Below are 22,547 nucleotides of genomic sequence, written 5' to 3'. Positions count from 1 at the left end.
CCTCTGCTTTTCTTGGGTGTCAAATGGCAACACAGGCTTGAAAGAGAGTTTCAGAAGTCCATTGCAGTAACAGCACAAGATTAGCCAGAACACACAACAAACCTGAACACAGAAACAATAATATTGCACAACTTCAAAAGTACGTGGATGAAGTGCACTCTCTGAAGTGAAAATAATTGTTCCTTCCAAAGCGTATTTATACTAATTTTGGAGTCACACGGTAGTTGAGCTGAGTTTCTGACTTCAGAGTCACCAAAGAAAAGGGAACAGCCTGAGAGTTTTACAGTGAAAGAATTTTCAGTCCCACCAAAACTGTTTCCCTAATTGAGCGATGTGAATCTGGACACATTATTTACAACTGTACACTACAGGTACAATCTATTAAAATCAGTATTTTGCAGCTAGTCTCAGGTATGCAAACTAAGTAAACCTGAAGGAGGCCCAAAAGCAGTGAAGCTCCAAAACAAAGTCTGTCTACAACAATCTAATTTAAAGCTTTTTTGAGAGGAGAAAATTTGTGGAAAAATTTTATTGTTAATACATTCCAAATTGATATTTTCCCATTAAGAAGAAATGAAAAGAAATCTTAAGTTTTGTATAAAATCAATGGAGATGGAATTATTTTAGTTTTCTCAGCCATTGGAGGTTTAGTTGGTTTGGGATTTTTTGAAACTTTTTTACAGTACTTTGCCTATTCTGAGAATTACTCACTTATAAAATATCATGGGAGATGCAGCATGGCCAGAGAATCCAGCAAATACAAGGGGAGTATACTATAAATGAAGTACGACTTACACTTGGCACTGTTGCAGTTCAGTACTCCCCATTTGAAAGATTAAGTTTTCACAAAAACCATTTGTATTTGTTTCTTTCATTTGGATCTTTTTCCAAGAAAAAGTGAAAATTTCTCCCCAGATAACTTTATGAAAATTCTGCATTAGCCAAAACTCTCCAAGGAAAGTATTCCTGTAACAATTTTTCAACTGGTCCTTAGCTCAGTTTGGAATCTCAGAAGTGAGATGCAAAGCAATTGTGAAATTGATTTTGAAAACGCACAGCATGAGTATGAAATCTTCTCTCAAATTTGCAAAGATCAAGAGCAACTCATGCAATATCTGTGTCAGTGAAAAGAAAATCAAGCTTATCTTTGGAGCTCTGAAATTAACTTCAAAAGACCTTGAACTGAATTCAATTTTCTGCCGCACAGACAGCAGCAAGCTTGGTTTGATATCTTTTTGCCCAGGGGCACAAAGCCTGGTTTTCTTCAGAGTGAAGGGAACATTACAGTTTCCTTATACCCAGATTTATAGGGATATATGGAATGTCCTGTAAAAGTAAGCAAAGTGGTCAGAGTAAGAACATAGAGCTGTATGCCAAAATTCAGATACTCTGCTGATCAACATGACACAATGACATCCAGGATGGGTATAGTGGACTCAGAGAGTGTGCCTCACGGGGCTGTGATGCTGCAACAAAAAGGTGGACGACTTCAGCTACCTTTCTCTCAAAGTCAGTGCCTGATGTTAGTTGAAGTGAAATATGGGGAGAGAACTCCTAAGAAGAAGTTTTTCAAAGGTAGAAAAAAGCCAGAGCAGGAGTTCAGATTTCGCTTCAAATTACACGTTTGTACAGATGGGGTTTGTTCTGAATATTGAATTTTTTTTCCAAGCTTTATATAATTTTTGTCACACACAAAAGAGTTCATAAATATTTCAGGTTTTCCACTGTCATTTGCACAAAACAGAAGATTTTCATAGAATCGTAGAATCATAGAATGGTTTGGGTTGAAAGGGACCTTAAAGATCATCTAGTTCCAACCCCCCTGCCGTGGGGGGTTTAACTGTAATGTCTTAACAATATAAAGACAAATAAAGTAATATGCAAAGTACACATTACTGACAATATTCAGCAGAACACTTCAGTCAATGGGAGTTCTCCAAGCTAAAACGTTGTCATCTACTTAAGTGTCTAGCTGAATCTCAGCCAATGGGCTTCATTATACTCTTTATGGGTTTTATTGATTTGACCTTTACCGCACGACAAATTTTGCCCTTCTTGTGGTATTTATAATATGTTCTATGCCATACTTGCAAAGGAGATTACCACAGATTTATCTACTGCAATTAGAAAAGGATGAGCTTACAGTGGACTGTAGTGGTTGCACTCTGCAGAAAAGTGCATATTGTATATATTAGAAAGTTGTTATCTTTAAATAAATAGACCGTTTTAATATTTGTGGTATTAATGTCAGAAAAGACATGAATGCAATGCAATTTACACATTTCAGTTCTTGAAGTAAAGGTAACTCAATCAGCATATAGAATCTTTAAAACTCATTAAGTCTTTCACAAAAATAATATCATCTCAGGCATTTAAGAAAATGAAAGTGGAGTTTTAGGTCTAATCATTCATTTTCCCATCTACCAAACTTTAATGTTGCAATGAAGCTACAGTGTGAAGTTTCGAGTGTTATTTTCTGCACTTGAGTTTCTCATTATTATTTTACTGTTCTTCATTTTTTCAGCTGCTCAGTCCTCCATATCATGAATGAATTATTCAAGAAAACATATAGGGTATTTAATTGTTGTCTGTTAGGACCAATTTCCTTAAGATGCAGCTATAACCTGTAAACGAAGATAACTCAAAATACCTGAAGTTAAGTATCATTTCCAGTACCTTACCAGAAATGCCCAATTGTCTTCTTTTCATTAACAATTTATTGATTCTATGCAAAACTCCCATGAAGTTATAGCTTTGGAAGAAAATAACCAATATAAAAATTAAAGCTGAACAATTACTGCAAACAATACAGTTTTACAATAAAAGTTGTCAGACCATCTTGACTATTGATTACATTGTTTCATGTATAGAACACATACATACATGCATGTGCGTATGTGAGCTACATATATTTTTGGTATGTAAAAGTTCAAGGGGACTGTACAGCTAAGACATCAAAGCACGTAAAATTGCCAACCACCAATGTACACAAGTCAGCTAGCTATATGTAAGTCACACATTTATACTTTTTACAAAGTTCCACAGAAGCAACAAATCTAAAATGAGGTGCTTGGATACTAGTAAGGTGTATGTTACTCAGTTGCTCAGGGTCATCAATTTAGCAAGTTGAAAGATAATCAATGCCTAAAGTTATTCAACTTCAAAATCAACAAGGACTGAATACAGCAAATAGACTATTATGACAGAAATATGCTTTGACTTACACTGACAGAGTTCTGCTAAAGGATAGTTTCGAGACTGGATATATGATGACTTAGCATCAACTCTTTTTATTCTTGATTATTAGCCAGAATTTGCATTGCAATTCAACCCTACAAACCGGGCAACATTATAAGCAGAGTTCATTTCCCATATAGATAGCTAAATAAATTATGAAAGTTGTCTCAAGAACCAGTACGTGGAACACATAGTTTGACAAATTGGGTGGTGGCTGTGAACACTGCACCATTTCGTATTATGCATTCCATTTTGCACTATGCCTGAAGCAGTTTATGTCTCAAACAGATTACTGTAATGCCTTTGAACCAGATATCCAAGGAAGGCTGATGGACTATTACAGGAAATTGAAAGTCCAAATGGAAAATAAAAGGCCTTCAACTCAGAGCTTCATTCACTAGTTTTCCTACAAAAAGTTCACGGGTGGGGTGAATGTGTCAGAGCCTTACAGAGGAGCACGTGAGCCAGAGCAGAGTCTTTCTTGAGCAGCAACCAAATTTTCATCTTCCAGGAAACATGTGGAAACATACTTCAGGAGCAATTTTATCAATTTGCAAAAGTATTCATTTGAGTATTTTTTGAGTGATTTTGCCTTAGAAATTCCTCTACTACGTCTATATTTCTTCCTTTCCTATGTTGTCCCCAAGGAGTAAATCAGAAGCCATGAGTATGAGTGAGTACTATATAGTAGTGTTTCCCAAGAGATGCTAAGGGATCTACAGCCCAATGGGAGCTCTGAGGAAGCATGTGTAAGTGATAGAAAGGAAAAGCAGCAGGCGGAGCATCTCATGGGGGAGAGCCTGAGTCACTAGCTGTAGGGTCTGCAGTGACAGGACTTTGGAATCACCCATTTTGATGAAGCAGGTTGAGCCTGGATGTGTGCTCTGAACTAGATGCCACCCAGAAGCAGCTGCTAAAAGAAGCACAATTTTATTTAGCTATTTATCAATAGTTGTGTTCAACTTGAAAAACAAAGTTGGCAAAATTCAATCATGCCAAGCAAGCTGGAACACTATGTGAAAACTTTCTAAAATCCAGCCCTCTAGGTAGGATACCTTTCCAAGCCTTCTCCATTTAGTGTTTAGCACATGAATACTTTATTCTGGGGTATTTATTCTCATTAATATTATTCAGCATTGACATTTTTTTGTGGTATTTGCACTTCTTCCTAAAAAAAATCATGTTTTGCTGTTAAACTTTGGATTTAGATATTCAGCTTAGAAAATCTAACTCATTCCATGGAATTACTTACCATTTTTCTAGCAAAAGCCCCCTAACTAAAGATGTTCTGAATTGCACTGAGACTATTTTGCCTGAAGTGAATTGGGCAAATATCTTCCATCCTGCCCATTACAAACAGGAGGGTTACAGCACATGCACACACATAGCCACACAGGCAGGAAGTCGCATGAAGTATTAAGTAAACATTCAGTGCTCAGCCATGTCCCAGGGAAAGAGTTCAGCAACTTGTGGGAGGGCACCATGCCAGCCTAACAGATGGACATGCATATGGGTAGTCAGGACATGATGTGAAGCCATGAAGTATGGATACTAAGGGCATGGTTCCAACCTAAGAACATGAGCTTTCTGTGAAGGTTAAGGGGATGTTAAGCTGGATTTACTTTCAAATATAAAGAATAAATTCCACTGCCATGTCCGTTAACAGTTATGCTCTTGGTTAATCAGATGGAGTTGTTGGTGGCTAAAAGAGCTTTTTTCTAGCAGAATTATTATGAGGTAAAATTTTAACATTTCACAAGGGAAACTTCATTCTGACAAATAAGCATATATTTGTGGGGAGATGTAGTTAATGATAATGATTTTCTACTGGTGGTGCTTTGACCCTGCATCACCATCTGGCCTGTGCCTTTTCCCTAAAGGAGACAGGAAACAGCTATTTGAGCAGTGAATGCAGCCCAGATAGCCAAATGCATGCTCCAGCAACCATTGCTGGGAGGGTTAGAGTTGGGAACCGCTGCGCTTTCCTGATGAGGAGAGACTAGAAGAACAGGGGGACAACACATAGCCCTGAAGAGTACTGAGCTGGCATTGCTGATGCATCTGAATGAAAAACAGGCGTGCGCATCCCACAGCCATCTGCTGCTATGTCCATCAGCAGGAGAGAGAAAGAGGTTAGGAGTCACACCTTGTGAACCAGTTCACTGCTACCCCACCATAACCCAAGGATGGGCCAAAGCCTGCTGTTGAAATGTGATCCCACTTCTTGTTCAGGTCAGAATATAGAAATCTGACTAGATCATGAAGGGCTTTTGAACTTTTACCAATTGACTACAAGGCTATAGGGCTACAAGGATGGTGAGGGGACTGGAGCATCTCCACTACGAGGAGAGGTTGAGGGAACTGGGCTTGTTCAGCCTGAAGAAGAGAAGGCTGCGAGGGGACCTTATAAATGCCTACAAATATCTGAAGGGTGGGTGTCAGGAGGATGGGGCCAAGCTCTTTTCAGTGGTGCCCAGTGACAGGACAAGGGGTAATGGGCACAAACTGAGGCACAGGAAGTTCCGTCTGAACATGAGGAGGAACTTCTTCTCTCTGAGGGTGACGGAGCACTGGAACAGGCTGCCCAGGGAGGTTGTGGAGTCTCCTTCTCTGGAGATATTCAAGACCCGCCTGGACAAGGTCCTGTGCAGCCTGCTGTAGGTGACCCTGCTTCGGCGGGGGGGTTGGACTAGATGACCCACAGAGGTCCCTTCCAACCCCTACTATTCTGTGATTCTGTGATTCTGTGATTCTGTGACTAAGCAGAGCACATGTAATTTTATTCCCAAATACAGGGGAGAGGCAGCATCTTGGCTTATGGAGCAATGTGTATTCAAAGCAAAGTTGGGCCCAGAAGCACTGAATTCCTCTTTCAATTGAAATGAGATATTTGGAAGAAACATTAGAACTGTATGAAGATGAATAGTACATAGGTTTTGTTGATTAAAAGTTCTTCCGTGTTTCTTCCAATCTTGGTCTAAAAACAGAAAGAGAGGGGGAACCACTGCTTCTTCTGATGGTTCGTTCCAGAAGATACAGCTTGAATCATCTGCTTTCAGCTTCCAGACATTTAGGTTCTTTCTGCTAGACTCAACAGCTCCTTAGTATGCAGCACTCTTTCCATGAAGTTACTGATTGCAATGCATGTCACTTCTCAAACTACTTTTCACTAAACAACAAAGATTGACATTTTTAAGTTGCACACCAAAGGAATTTTCTGAAGAATGTTATCCAGTTTTAGTCTCCCCAGTACTAGATACATAGGGAAAGGTTGACTTCTTGTTATACCTCTTTTTGCAAGCTATGCTGGCTATTCTTACATATTATCCTAGTATTTCTTTTATGAGAGAGTACATTCCAGGATCTAGCTACCATTTTTTAGTTTCAGCTTACGTGTCCCTGTTCTATAACTGTATGAGTAAATTTACCATTTAAGAATGCATTTGTTTGCATTTAATGTCCTACTTACAGAAATCCAAATTCTTCTGTTTTGACTCCTTACCATGTTGTTAGCCACTTCACAACTGATTTTTGAAGCATCCATAGAATTCATAGAAAAGATTTTATATTTTCTTCAGATCTATTTAAAGCGAATTAATGCTATTGTGATCATTTCTGTGGACTTTTTCACTGGAAACTCTGGGACTGAATTGTGATCCTCCATTAATGACTTTTTGGAGCCCTTAGTTAATTTGCCAACTGTGTAATGAGCTTTTTATAGGTATAGTGCTATTACTTTGTTAGGATATTGTATAGCAATCAGTAGAATACCTTACAAAAACACATGCCTGTAATGACTACTTGGTTGTTTTTTTGTACATAGAATATAATCATCAAATCAGATTTTTTTTATATTAATAATGTCTGCATTACCATACAGAGTGACACTAATTATATTGCTGTCAGGTATTCTTTATTAAATTAATCTAACATTACAAGTTTCATTATTTTGCTTAGAACTGATGTCAGGCTCACTGCCATACAGTCATTTCAACTACTATATTCATTACATGAATGCTGGCACAATATTAGCATTGTTCCAACTCTCTGGAACTTTGCCCAGCAAGATTTGTTGATAAGTTACATCAGAGTTGTAGACTGCTGAGTTGTAGACCTAGACCTTTCATTACAATTTTTCCAAGTTTGCTGATGTTTTTGACCTAGCAAAGACTTGCCATACTTCAGAAATAATTTTTAAGGGATATGTCTGATTGTTGCATAATTATTATCACATACTTCTTAACAATTTTTACCACAACTGTTGTTATTGGGATTTTTATGGACTTTCACTAGTGCTGGAATTGTTTTTTGCTTAATACAGTCACATACCTACTTACTCTCCTTTGTCTTGCTCTGATGTTTTCACATTCTTCTGTCAACTTTCTATATCTCATACCTCTTGGTTTCCACGGATGTGTATTTACTTTCTCCTTTATCCTTTCACTCTATGGCTGTTAATTCCTATTTGTTATCTTTACCTTTGCATTCAATGCAGATGGACTTGCAGCTAAGATTTTCAGCATCTTTGAATCATTACTCTTTTGTTATCTATTTCATTAAGAATTCCAGTTTTTCATTCATATATTTGTCTGATTTCACCTCCCAATTATTTCCACTTACATTTTTCTCAACCATAGAAATTTACCCATTTAGAAGAATCACTGTTTTACTGCTTGGGATTGTTCTTTGTCTGCACTGATTGCAATCAGGTCATGAAAACCACCCCTAGGGCAGTCATGAACTTATAGTCCAGTAAGTTATTCATATTTATCAATTCTAATGAGATCTTAAATTAAAAATACATCATGTTGGGTATGGAGACTTTCCATTACAATTTTTTTTTTCCTTGTACAAAAAATTTAGTATTTTACTAGTGTGTTTGACAAACCTCCACTACATAGACTTCCCACCACATTTATTAATATGCATTCAAGACACAATGATTTTGTGTTATCAAGAACTCCAGAATACCACATATTTGTAGCTACTGGGAGGTTACATCCATGTGTTTTATGATCCCAGTAGCTTGACTGCCGAGTTTCAGCATCCGTGAAAGGACGGGAGCGACTCTCACACGCATTGATACGATGCACAGTCGGTTATATACATTTTCCATATCTGTATACATGATTACGCTTATTCGGATAGGCTACAGACATAAATCACACGCTGTTCACACGCCCCACATTCCCTTATAATTGGTAACTATGCACTAACGCCAATAGCAACAGACTGCCTCCACATCCTTGAACACATCTTGTTTTTGCTAACCCACACCATGTGCACTATCAGAACTTTCTCTATGGCTATTCTTAGCTGTCTTTTCCAGCAGCCTGTTCAGTTATGCTGTTTTGCTTAAGCGGCCTAGTCGTGCTAATTCTCAAGCTACATCGACCCCAACACTTGACTAGTCCCATCAACTTTCAGGATTGGCTTTGTCACTGATAAGGGCTTCTAGATCATTGTCTTTGTTACCAAGACCTCATGGCGGCTGTTTCATGTAACAAGAATCCCTCGTTCTGTGTGTGTTTGTTCTCTCCCTTCAGACATATTTTGCTGGATTAGTTGAATACTACGATGCACGCACTATGACGTTACATCTGATGCTGTGCATGATGACTCTTAAATATTTTTCTACAAGTTTGGGTGTTGTGTATTTCTAACTACTCATGACCAACTCTCTTATAAAGCATCAGGAAGGGTATGACTTTCCAAGGGTATTATTTCCATGGGAAAGGCATCTATATTTAGAAAATGGTACTCCTTCCATTTGGCCAACGGAGCTGGATGCACATTGCACTTGTGAAAGTTTGCAGCAATGACAGTATTTCTCTTTTGCTTCAGGGGACCTGCTGTTGATCTGGTTTTCTATATCACCCTTCATACTGTATGACCATTCAATGCCTTCTTCTTTTTGATATCTATTAAAAACTGTATCAAAAAAAACCCTTAATCTCCCTGAAACAGCAAGTGTAAGTGAGAACAGAATCTGGATCACTCCTTTACGTCATAGTATATTCTGGACCAATACCTTGGACGAATGAATTAAATTACTGAAATGGAGTTCTGACTTTTTTTTTTGGCTTTTTTTTTCCTTCCATTCCGCTTTGCAAGGTTATTCAATTAGTTCTTAAAATAGCTTATGTAGTTTAATTTGGGGAAATAAATTAGGTTACTCTCACAAAAATGTCTTAATCTGCACTTTTTCTGCAAGATGGACAATATTCAACAAACCTGAGCTCCCTTTTCTCATGAACATAATAAGACATTTCTCAGTTGAATGCCCAGAGGTGCATAGCATCTAATGAGGGTTTAGAAAAGAATAGCTAGAGGCAAAAAAGTGAGAGAAGGAGAAAGAGAGAAAGAGAGAGAAAAAAATAAAGAAAAAAGATATCTTCAATTTTAGCACATACAGTTAAACATGTTAACTGTTAGCCAACTATCTGTAAAACTAGCTAGAACCATTTTTTTGTCACCTATAAAACTAGCTAGAACCATTATTTGTCAGCTAGTTGTTTTTTGTGAAGATTTATGCTTAAGGTATATTTAACTTTAAATCATCATACAATGTTTGTAAACAGACACTAAAGCTCTGTAGTTCTTTATTTTTCTGTTAAAAAAAAAGTGAGAGAAAATGTGTCCTACCATTGTTTTTCACCTTGAGCTATACATCTGGTATTTGTTGAGTTCTATGCTCTAAATAAGCTTACCGAAAATGTGAATGAAAAAGTCAGAGCATTTTTACAATGAAATCCAGTTGTTTTCAAAACTATTCTAATTACATGTAATCCCACTGAGTTAACATAATCCCTACAGGTTTCCTAATGAAAAATTCTCTGTCTTGACACAGAGTGAAAAATGAATGAATGTTACTTAAACTAATATGTAAATACCTGTTGATACAACTGAAAACATAGTATAACAAATTAATTTTCATAATGCTTCATTATCATTACTTGGGCTAAGTTATTACATTTTTTTCACACACCTCTTCAAAAACAAATCTGATATTTCATCACTGATCTGTCTCAAGTGGTGCTGATCTATGTCCAATTACATTGGACATTTTTTATTGTCTGCTGTCACATATTCGGATGCCCCATGTTTTACAGCATTACATTGTGGATTCTCTTTTGTTAATAGACATAAAACTCTAGTCAAGTATATCCACATTTTAGTACCTAAAAAAGCTCTTATTTTAATATGTCCTCAGGTCAAGTGTATCATGCAGCTGAGCAAAGGAATATTTATTCACAGTTAATCCAGAAATTTTTTTTTATATATTTTCCATGAAACGAACATTTCAAAATACTAATTTTGTCTCAAAGGATTATCTTCCACAATGTCAAAAAAACCACTTTTCAATATTTTCTTTTAAAAATAATAAATATTTCATTTTTAAAATGTCTAAGTGAAACATTTCCGTTTCTCTCTTTCTAGAATAGCACTGTTGCTTGCAGTGTTTCTCTGTAAAAAAGTTCAGTTATGAAATTCATTGTGTATTATATCTTGCATTCACTACAACTGTATTACAATTTTCCATAAAATCAAGCATTTATACCAAGAAAACAAGATGAAAAACATTGGGCTTGCCACATTCGCGGAGCCTATAACATCTATAACACAAAAGAATGAAAACATCTCCCCAGTTATTGAACAGTCAACTTGCAAAGAGTTTACAGACTTAACAATTAAATTTTATTCAAGATGTAGCCCTTTATTCCCTGTCTGACCACTTAGCATCTAGTAATACACTGTGTGTGGTGCACTCAGAGGCTTTACATAGGTGCAAGGAACCAGGACAGAATTATTCTCGTTAACAATTCAGAGACATTGCTCTACAGAAGCAACACTACTTGCTGTATTCTTCTGGAAGAAAAAGACAATGTGTAATACAGATTTTAGACTGAGATTAGGGCCCATATGACTCCGAGTAACACTCACATTTGAACATACCAGCTTTGGAAACTACTGGTAATGAGAACCCATCCAGAAAATAATTTCAGACCCAGCTTTCACCCCGTTATGCGTGTACCAGAGTGTATCTCTGAGAAACATTGTTTCAAGAGTGCTCAAGACTGACTGTATAAACTGGGCCTCTTGACTTCAGTCTGCAGTCTAGAGAAACCCCCTCTGACAAAACTCCAATGTAGTTTCAAGGTGAACTGAGACATAAAGAAAAAAGCCTGTTTTGGAGTTTCTGCACAAGCTGTGGTCCCCTAAAAACTGTGCTACATGTCACCTGCAACCTCAAAAAGTCTTTACCCTTGCATGTACAAACAGTTTTCAACATGTCAACATTTCAACACGGGCCCAGTCTTGTTTAACTTCTTCATCAATGACCTGGATGAAGAGTTAGAATGTACCCTCAGCAAGTTTGCTGATGACACCAAACTGGGAGGAGTGGTGGATACACCAGAAGGCTGTGCTGCCATTCAGCGTGACCTGGATAGGCTGGAAAGTTGGGCAGAGAGGAACATGATGAGGTTCAACAAGGACAAATGAAAGGGTGCTGCACCTGGGGAGGAACAACCCCATGCAGCAGTACAGGCTTGGGGTGGACCTGCTGGAGAGCAGCTCTGCGGAGAGGGACCTGGGTGTCCTGGTGGATGACAGGTTAACCATGAGCCAGCAGTGTTCCCTGGCTGCCAAGAAAGCTAATGGGATCCTGGGGTGCATCAAGAGGAGTGTGGCCAGCAGGTCGAGGGAGGTTCTCCTTCCCCTCTTCACTGCCCTAGTGAGGCCTCATCTGGAGTACTCTGTCCAGTTCCGGGCTCCCCACTTCAAGAAAGATGAAGAGAATGAATATCTATTGATATTCATATTGATATTGAATGTATATCTATATGACAGAATGAATATCTATTTTGTATGGAGCGTGGAGTGAAAAGTCGAAAGCAACAGGTCCTAATTAATTACAGTAACCTCCCTAATAAATATCAGCTAAATATACTCTTCTTGACTCTGCCCATCCCCTTTAAAAACAGCTATTCATTTGAAAAGAGATATAATACATTTCAACCTGCCATCTATTTTTAGTTGTTCTCTGCAATGAGTCTTTTAAAATAGACAGTCATACAGATACATCTGCAACATGTTTAATGGGAAGCCTGTGAATTGCCCATTCTTGCCACACAAGGTAGCTCCTTTTCAGTCAGATGGAATTGGAAAATGGTGACATAAGACACAACTCATAAGATGCAGGTAAATGATAAAGAGAATCATACAACCCATTATCCAAAGTTCTGTGTAGAAATATATTAGCCACGCTTTAATAGTGTGGAGCTGTTACCTACTAATTCAGCTGTGAAAATGGGATCAACAGTTTGCGTTACCCTTAGTTTCTTCATTCCTTTTTGAGGCAGCTTTGGATAAAATATTTTTCTTTTTATGCCTTAGTCCTACCACCTCTAGAACAAAGTAAAGTAATAACTGTACACTTTGAAGGGCAGCAACAGGCAACGTTTGCAATTGCGGCCTGGGATCCCTGGAATAGATTCACTTTGTGGACACAAATATTACCATCTTTAGTCTTAGCATCAACTTTCCTCATATTCCTCATGTGTGCAGCTACATAACAAATGGGGGGTGGGGAGGGAAGGAACATTCAAGTATAGTTATTCCCTTTAAAGTCAAAGTTTTGACAAAATTTAAATAGGGTCTTTACAGTTCAGATGTCTCCAAAGATCTGAATAGCTGACATCAAGTGCAAAGACGCAAAGAGCTGCAGGTAAAAACAGACAGAAATATTTGTCTGATATTTCTTTCATGGAGTTGTTACTGAACTGAGCAAGTAGCTATCTAGTATCTGTCTCCAGTGATCTGATTCTACATCACTAAGAGCTGGGCAATTTTCTCAGGGCAGATTCAGTCACTCTTCCACTCGTTTTTATTATATAAACAGGCAGACTAAGTTATGAAAATCTGTTAGTAAATAGTTAGCTTTAATTGACACAGAAATGGGCTTGCAAAGGCATTTGGAGCACTTTAACATAACATCATGTGAAATTCTGAAGGATCTTCACATGACAATTTTCAACATAACACTACAGGAATAGAGTTCTATGATTTAAGAAAGAAAGCAAACCTTTCCAGTGAGTCCCCTGAAAACAAGATTCCTTGTGACAAGCTACATTATTCCTGGCTTATGCTTGAATAGAAAAACAAAGGAATAAATTTTCAGCACTTCATTGGCCATGGTGAGTCCCCACTTCACAATACACATCATTTCTCAATATTTGACAAACTAACTTGCATTTGAACATTTAATACACATTCCCAGTGCAATTGTCCCTAAGTGACAACAAAAGTTCAACTAAGTACCCTCGAACCCAAGGTAAACAGGCTTCTGAATTTTGAGCATAAAAGAAAAGGACTTTCTTCAGTGATAAGTCACAGAAATCACACAAGGCAGAGCAAATATTTACTGGATACTGTTTTTCCTCCAATTGCCTTTTCTTTGTTTATAACCCTTCAAGGATACAAGGTACTTTACTGGTCTCATTAGTAAATTACAACCAGTCATTTTCAGGTGTCATTCTTCTGCACCATTCACAGCCTGATGAGAGCACTTGCTTACTAAAACAGATTTTAACCTGTTTGTTACCAGAAACTTGACAAAATATAGAAAAGAAGTTTTGGCTTGCTTCCATTTCTTTTTTTAAAGTTCAGCTGAAAGTAGATATGGGACAACAGGGAACAAGGTCACAATTCCAGATGATCATGTGTGAAGCTGGTTCAAGTAAGGGTATTCTGCTTATCCTTAGGGGATTTCAAGAATGCAAAAGTCTTATCAGCACGGTGCATGAGATAGATAGCCTTATTTCACAAGATTTTGTACCCTCCTTCCCACCCTGCCTTCCATCTAATTCATCTACCACACAGTCACTATGACCCTACCACACCAGTCCGTACAAAGACCATATCCATATTCACTCCTTTATCTGCCAGCATTTGGCAACAAAATAGATTATGAACAACAGTCTCGGTCAGAAAACAAGACTTGAGTTATCAGCCTTTCATAAGCTCCTAAGGGGCTTGTTACTACTTGTGTTTGCCTTGTTGGGCATGGTGGACAAAACCCACAGCCCCAGCCTTCCTGAATGCCCACACAAAGCAGGGAAGCCTTTGCTTTCCCAAAACCACAGCATAAATTTCATTTCACTAAATTCCTGTTACTTTCTGCCTGGACAAGTATTGCCCTGGACCTGAATAAACAAAGTAACCAACTTTCTGACACCTGTCCCAGTCTGGAAGAAGTAGAGAGATATGCTTCTTTTGTCCATTAGGGAGAAAGAAAATACTGGATTTGGGGAGTTAAGGAGGTAGTAGAAAGCCATGCTTTGGCTTCTTGTCCCAAAGACGAAGACTCCATGAAGGGCTGTCAGTCAAGAGAAGGTCTTCTGATCTTCCACATTAATTCTCCCTCAGATTATCTCTTTCTTTCCCCAAATAAATTCTTATCAACATCAGGCAATCCCCATGAGCCATGCTATGATGGAAGGACAAATAAGGCTGCAAATACGAACACAAGACGACAAAACGCCATTGGTTATGTTCTGCTACATGACGTTGTTTGTATTCATGGAAGTCAGCTCTTTCTTAACAAAGGAATATTAAGTTTCTACATAGTATAACAGTGATCAGACTCTAATAATATCAGAGTACCTAGTCAAAAATGAACCTATGAAAACAATACATATTTCTTCCTATTGCTAACAAAATTGGAAATATGCAGACTTTTCTGAGCTCCTTTTCAGTAAAATGCTGATAGAATTAAGACTAAGCCTAGTACAAAATATAATGTAAAAATGTAATATGGAATTTATTTAGTTACATTTCTATGAAAATTGATAGTTGAAGATTTTAAATTAAAATGCAAGGTGAAAACTCTATATTTGTAACTAATATATTCTAAGCTTGTGCCTCTGAGATAAGGCATTTTGAGCATTTATTTTGATGACAAAAAGTGAATCATACCAGGGGAAGTGAAGGGTAGTTATTTCCAAAATAAACATGCTGATTATTTCATAAAACTGTAAAGAATACCTAGCTTCCTTCTCTTGTCCCTATATTATCATAAAATTGTCACATTGCAGAAGTGTTTCATTCAGATCTGTCTTCAAACAGAGAACAGGATTGCCTAGCTGTGGAAGCATGTACAGTATCTCTGCCTTTAATATTCACTGTCTTTGGTCTTGTTCTAGTAGGCAAGCTGTTCTTGGCTCTTCCTTTGTTCTGTTTTTATTTATATATGCACAGAAGACATACTCCACAGCTTTCTTTCTATAGCCTTAGACAGTTGTCCACAGCAGCTCAGGTAACAGAAAATATCTGTAAAGTCATAAATGCTTTGGTGTAGGGATCCAAGTTTGGTTCTGAAATACGTTGGAACCAGTCTCAGCCCCAGTGAAGACAGTCCTCAAATTTGTAATGAGGTGAGGGAGTCTGAATTTTTTAATGATGAAATGCATACAGCAACTGCCAGACTCATTCAGGGCAACAGGGCTGCAGAGCCATCCTGTAGAACCACAATGGATTTTCAAGGGTCCCTGTTGTGAGAAATGCGGGGCTTCTGCAGAATTAGGATGATTACTTAAATGCCACAGTGTCTCATTTTTCAGAGATCCTTTGAGCTTGGCATAAGGAATGGCCTGTGAAAATTTTGTTCCCAGGAAGGCTGAATCAAAAGAGTTGTTTGGGATGTGTCGCTTTTCAAAGTCTGCCTGTCAGAATTTTGCACATGAGAATGGAGGCTCTTGTAATTTGGAATGCCTTCATTGTTTTATTAATTGCATTGTCCTCTCCCAGTTGATCATAAAAGGAGCTATTACAATTCGTGTAAATGACTGAAGTGTCTACAAGATGCAGCCTGACAAAAATCTGTCCTAAAATCTTCTATAGAAAATCACTGGAAAGGTAAATAGATTTTACAAACCATACTAATGGTTTTGATGTGCCTGTTTTGTGCTGCCTTCATGAAACAAGTCAACTTAAAACACTATGCAGCCAGATATTTAAATAGCTTTGCTTCACCAGAATTGCTCAAATGGTGTAACATATCCTTATATAAACCTAATATATCCTAAATCTTTATTTTTGAAATATTTATTGTCAAATCTGTATATATTTTATCAGTTACTTGTTTTGCACCAACCTGTCTGGTCTTGTGAAATCATACTGTTGAATACATAACTACAGAATAATACATCATATCCACATAGCATATAGAAGAGCAGAATCTTTTCTTCCCATATGGATATTTTGCCACTAACTTAACTAGATGAAAAAGTGGGTTTTAAAATGCCATAGACAAAAGAAAACAAGCCCTTATAACCATGGCATTCGAGCTGACAAGAAAATATTTAGCTTTTCCTCTTTATCACCTATAACGATGATAAAAAGAGAACACAACAGGTATATTTTATGATTACTCCTCAATAGTAATCTTTAGAAAATGAATATACATTGCTGCATATTGAATCTATTAATAATAAAGGTATAATTTTCATAATTACTCAGATTGTGTCATCCACTTGCCTTGTCCCATTAGATGGGAAATGGAATGCCAGAGTGCAAATACTGAAGAAGATTGTTTATAAACAAACTACTTCTTAATATTTCTTTATTGCCATCAACTCAAATAACACAATGCTTATCTTTTAAAATTTCTAGTATTCTTTCTTTGTATCCAGCTCTTACTTTTCGGTCGCACTAGGGTCTTCCTTTGTATTTTATATTTCCTTATCACCATTTCAATAGAGATAGGTAAATTTATAGCAGATAACAGCTTCTGCACTAAAGAAAAATACTAACAGTGACTGCAACAGGCATTGTATTTTGGTTAAGTTGCAGAATCTCAATTCCAGTAGTGCACACAAAGTAAATATTCTATGCCTCTTAAAAAGTCCAGGTGTCTTGGAAAAGCTGCAGACTAATGAACTACAATGAACTCATTAGCCTGCTGGTGCAATTGATCTTCAAAGGAACTATGCTGAATTGTACCAGATCTGAATCTTTCCCACTGTTTCTTCAAAAATATTTCTACATACGGCTTAAATTTTTAACCCTGTGCTCTTTTGGCCACATTCTTAGTTGTGGACTGTTGAACAGCTTATGCATCTCCCCAGAGATCCGAATCCCTAGCTCCAGTAAAAATGAGGTTTGTAAATGCTTGAGGGCAGAATGTTCTATGTAAATGGGAGATAGTGTCATTACTTAGCACTGTGGGAAGCATTTCAAAAGCAGAAACACCCTTGCCATCAAAAGCAGAAAAGTTTTTAAAGAAGTCTGAGCCTTCTCTGCTTAGAGGTGGCTCTGTGCAGCCTGCTCTAGGTGACCCTGCTTTGGCAGGAGGGTTGGATCAGATGGTCCACAGAGGTCCTTTCCAACCCCTAACATTCTGTGATTCTGTGATTCTCTTCATCCTGGTTCGCAAAAACTGATAAACATTTGATCCACTGGACTTCAGTGTTCTTCACAGCCAAGCACACCTCAGCATAGCCCCACCTCCAGTCCTTCATGTTAAAGGTGACTTATTGGGGGATATCTGCTCAACCTACAAATCTGCGTGTCAAAACATAGTCTGTATCACTGTATCATGAAAAAGTAAGTATTTCCATCCAAGTGAATCAACAAATATAATTTTGATTGTTTAAACTCAATATGTATTTTTATTAGTTGTCTAAAACCATAAAAATGATTTCTAAATTCTCTGCAGACCCTCTGTTTAACCAGTCTATGTTGCAACACGTGGCCTGCAGCACTTCTATTTTTAGCTCTAATGGAGCAGTCTTAAATTGCTTATTTTCTGTTTACTAAAGTCATTGAGCTTGTAACCATGGCAACTGTGGCAAGTGCCACAGCTTAACTGTATTATTAAATGAATTGAAGGTACAGCTGCAAAACTTGAAAGGCCAGCATGTCAATTTTATACATAGCTCAAACTGCCATATATACCACATTATCACAGGTACTACATTAAATATAAGGAGCCAGAATCTGATCTTGGTTATAATGATATAAATCTTAACTATCTCTCTCCTTAATGGCAAAAAAAAAAAATTATTCTTGTGTAACCCAGATCAGGATCTGTTTTTGTCAAATTGCACAGCCTGTCAAGTTTCAGTGATTACTGCATTTGAATGCATAAATTGCAGATGATGTACATTAAACCGTCCCTAGTTATGATGGAAAGACACCATCTCACAGTCATGTTTGCATAAAGCTTTTAGCACATTATTATATTGCTTACAGCAATCACATTATTTTTGGAACCACTATATTCTATATTTAATAGAAGGAATTAAATCAAAACTAGTAACCTTGTCAAATGAAACTTCTTAAGAGTTATACTGGGAGAACTAACAGAGATAATTCTTTAAATCTGTAATTAGGCATTTGAACAAGAACACCCTGAGTACCAGAGATGCTGAGAAATTACACATTCTGTTCATTTCAGTATAAGCTGGGTATGCTCCATATATATGAAAGCTAGGGTACTTTTAACTTCATACTTCAAATTGTGTATAACAGCTAAGTCAAATACTTCTGAAGATTATTGAAAATTATTACCACAGTTTACAAGTTTTTTGTGATATAGAATATAAAACCCCATAGGATCAGATAACAGATTTTTTAACACAAAGAACATTATACACCCCCCCAAAAGACTGAGAGCTGAAATAAGAATAGCGATATATTTACACCCATAAATTTTTAATGCATGATTCATCCTGTTGTATTAGAACCAAAAGCCTGAAGAATGTTTGACATTTATAAGAACTGGGTTCTGCTTTCTTTGCTAGTGTTGTGGTTAGAACAGTGTTCACACTGGTACTTTTGGTGCTATATGTCTCCACATGGCAAGTCTGTCTATATGGGTACTTCCAGTGAATAAAAAACAAAACGTAAAATTGACATTTTAAAGAAGAGATCTTTTGGAAGAGGGAATAATCTAATAAATTATCAAAAGATGTATTTCTTTCTACAAAAATATTCCTGTTTAAATTTAAGAATAGTGTGTTTGATGTTCAATCACTAAATTCAAAGAAATCTTCTTCAGTATCTGTTGGTGAAACTGGAATTACTGGAGTGAAAAAATAGTAAAGTTTCCTTTGATTTATGTATTTCTCTTTTTTTTTTCTCCATCCACAGGATCTACCTTCATTTGCAACACCCACATAATTCCAGTCAAAAATCAAGAGGGAGTAGCAATAATGTTTATTATTAACTTTGAGTATGTGACAGATGAAGAGAATGTGGCGTCTCCTGAGAAGTGTAAGCCAATATTGCCATCCAAACTTGTAAATCGTAAGTTACTCACTGAAAGTTCTCTGTTTACCTCTTCTCTTAGCTGGGAAAGTAATTAACCTGGACAATAATGATATCAAAGAAATGATGCAATCCCCATTGTCTGACTTATTTAAGATAGAATTTAAACCAGTAAGAAGTTAAATGTAGCAAACCTCTTATAAAGTTGGCGAGATAATCTATCAGATCTTTGGTAGTACTAACAGCATGGATTGTGTGAGTACTGCTAGGAAATATGAATTCATTAAAAGTAAAACAAACATTTGACAGAAGTGCATTATCCTTGACAAAAATTTATTATGAATGGAAAACTGAAAAAAAAGCATTATAATGTATCCGAAGTATTTCACCTTACCCTATTCAAATTTTAATATCTCTATTTTCCTTTCTAAATAAAAACTAGTTGGTGGAAGGTTTGATTAAATTGGAATAGAAAATATAAAACCTGTGGGAAAAAAGTTATAAACATAATTAAACATCCTGATTTTATCAAATTGAAGTATTTATATTGGCTTGAAGGATGTGGGGTTTTTTTGATATACAGAAAATGCTTTTGCTTTCATTCGACTCTGGAATGTAAGTGTTGTCAAAATCAGAAAACTCTACACAAAAGTCCATACATTATAATGTATCCGAAGTATTTCACCTTACCCTATTCAAATTTTAATATCTCTATTTTCCTTTCTAAATAAAAACTAGTTGGTGGAAGGTTTGATTAAATTGGAATAGAAAATATAAAACCTGTGGGAAAAAAGTTATAAACATAATTAAACATCCTGATTTTATCAAATTGAAGTATTTATATTGGCTTGAAGGATGTGGGGTTTTTTTGATATACAGAAAATGCTTTTGTTTTCATTCGACTCTGGAATGTAAGTATTGTCAAAATCAGAAAACTCTACACAAAAGTCCACTTCTTGTACAGCTAGACTGTGTAGCTTTCTGTCCCACTATCTGCAGAATGTGTGCTCTTTTGCTGACCTTCACTCTGTGCAGCAACAGCACATGATCCTTCTGCTTTGCATCTGCACTCACATAATCTGCTCTTACTACAAGATTTCCCAGAACACATCCCCATTTGTACAAGCTCTTAGTAAAGCACAGCATGCTCTAACAGTGAGTGTTAACACTTTTCCCTGGCTGGCTCAGCAACAGCTGGAAAATACTTTTTCACAGTGTAATAATCTTGAATGTCAGTACGATAAAGGGACCTGGAACCTAAGTTTTCTGCTCGTTAAATCAACACTTCAGCTTTCACTAGATAGGAGACAGAGACCAGTACAATATTCACTGCAAGAAGCAAGGGAAGAACTTTCCCAATGTAAGCACTATGCACTACCTGAAGTGATGACATGCAGTACTTTTTTTTTTGCTGGTTACGTTTGAAAGATTGCAAGGAGCAGGCCCATAGCTGTGCATATAACAGCATTACCACATTCCTACTGATGAAAGCAGCCTTCGCCATTCTTCATAGTCTAGACCTTCCACTCAAAGCTCTGCGACTATCAAAAAATGCATAAACAAAATCTCCCCCCATGATATTGCCAAATCATTTTCAATTTTAAAAGATTGAAATTTATTTCTATAAATTGGGATACTAAAAGATGCTGTTTTCATTAAGCATGGAGAAGGAACTCAACCGAATCACTCCAGATGGGCCAAAGTCATTCCACTTATGTCCGTATAACCCTACAATGACAGTAGATAAAAGACTGTGGAAAGGAAAATTCCCATTACTGGAAACAGTCTGCAAATAATTATGGTTCACCAAATATCACATGTTTTAAAAAGAGCCTTTGTGCATATTCCTCACAATGCACATTAAAAACCTTGTGCTTTTATACTTCCTTTTCTTATTCTTGGGGGTGAGGGTGTGGGACACAAGACCTCAAATAACAAATACAGCAGTGGTTTTTATTTTTCTTGGGATATCAGGAAAACACTTTCCTTTTTCTAGTCATATTATGGTAGAAATCCCATTAAGAGGTATCAGAAAAAATAATAAAATTGCATCAGAAAAAAAAGATTAAAACTACATTAAGTAAATCCCATTCATATTCTGTTTCTATTTCAGGATGTCACGGTTTTGTGAGTTTTGAGTACTTTACTTCCTGATTTAAAAAAAAACAATTTCATGACATAAATAAAATTGATCAACTGGTCCATGCTTAATGTGGTTTTATTGACAAAATAGAAGGTAAAATACCAGCTGGAAGGGGGAAGAGCTTCATGTTCTGAAAAAGAGCTTTTTGTTCTGCTATCTGCGATACATCACTGTACATTTTCAAGTGTTGTCACTTCCCGTATTTTAAAGTGAAAAGCCGCTAAAGAGGACAGCCGCAAAAAAAGAGCACTTAGTCAAAACATCCTTCTCTTGTTACATAGTATTTACGCCTGACACACACAGGGGATTTCCTTGCTGAGAGTTCTTGAAAAATGAATAGGTGGGGCTCCAAGCTCAGTCCGTCATAGAAAAAGATCAAGGTGCAATAAGAAGCAAAGAAAGGTGACTTGAACCATTTCCCTACTAGTGGGTTCAGCCAGATGCCAGATACTAGCAGAAACTAGAGCAGGCATGTGGCTGCTCTTACTCCTATCTAGTTGCTTGTGGTTTCAGAACAGACTGTTACGTGGGCAGGATGGTAAGAATGGTGATACAAAATATGCTACACAGCCAAAAATTCCTCTTGGCAGACAGAATTCGAAAGAAAGAGGCCAACCTGTGGAAAACATCCAGAAATAACTGCAAGATATTGTATACAGTCCAATGGTGGATTTGAATTAAAATAAACAACAAAAAGCCTTGACATTTAGAAAAGGCAGAAAGACCAATAAGCAACAAAAAATGTCTCGAAAAAAGGTGGACTGTTTACCAACAAAAACATCTTTTTTTAAGTCATGTTCCCACTATAAGAAAGGCAAACATCAGATTCTCTAGGAGGAAGTTAGCTTTTCATTATCTTACTCTTTTTGAACATACATCCACAGGTAAAGCAGGT

The 22,547-nt window shown here is 37.0% G+C and overlaps 1 protein-coding gene across 10 annotated transcripts in view; it reads left to right on the top strand.

Annotated features, from left to right (window-relative positions):
* Positions 1–22,547, top strand: part of KCNH7 (potassium voltage-gated channel subfamily H member 7) — a 251,430-nt gene that overhangs the window by 128,154 nt on the left and 100,729 nt on the right. For 8 of the 10 annotated variants that reach the window (XM_075430760.1, XM_075430757.1, XM_075430759.1 and 5 more), the window contains exon 3: positions 19,393–19,548. In XM_075430760.1, the coding sequence (XP_075286875.1) occupies positions 19,393–19,548 (156 nt within the window). The remainder of the gene's footprint in view (positions 1–19,392; positions 19,549–22,547) is intronic. The other 2 variants (XM_075430761.1, XM_075430758.1) reach the window with 1 other exon arrangement.

This window comes from Opisthocomus hoazin, chromosome 9 (genome assembly GCF_030867145.1).
Source record: "Opisthocomus hoazin isolate bOpiHoa1 chromosome 9, bOpiHoa1.hap1, whole genome shotgun sequence".
Classification (NCBI taxonomy): domain Eukaryota; kingdom Metazoa; phylum Chordata; class Aves; order Opisthocomiformes; family Opisthocomidae; genus Opisthocomus; species Opisthocomus hoazin.
The sequence above is the reverse complement of the archived record's forward strand: the minus strand, read 5'-3'. Positions and strand labels throughout refer to the sequence as shown.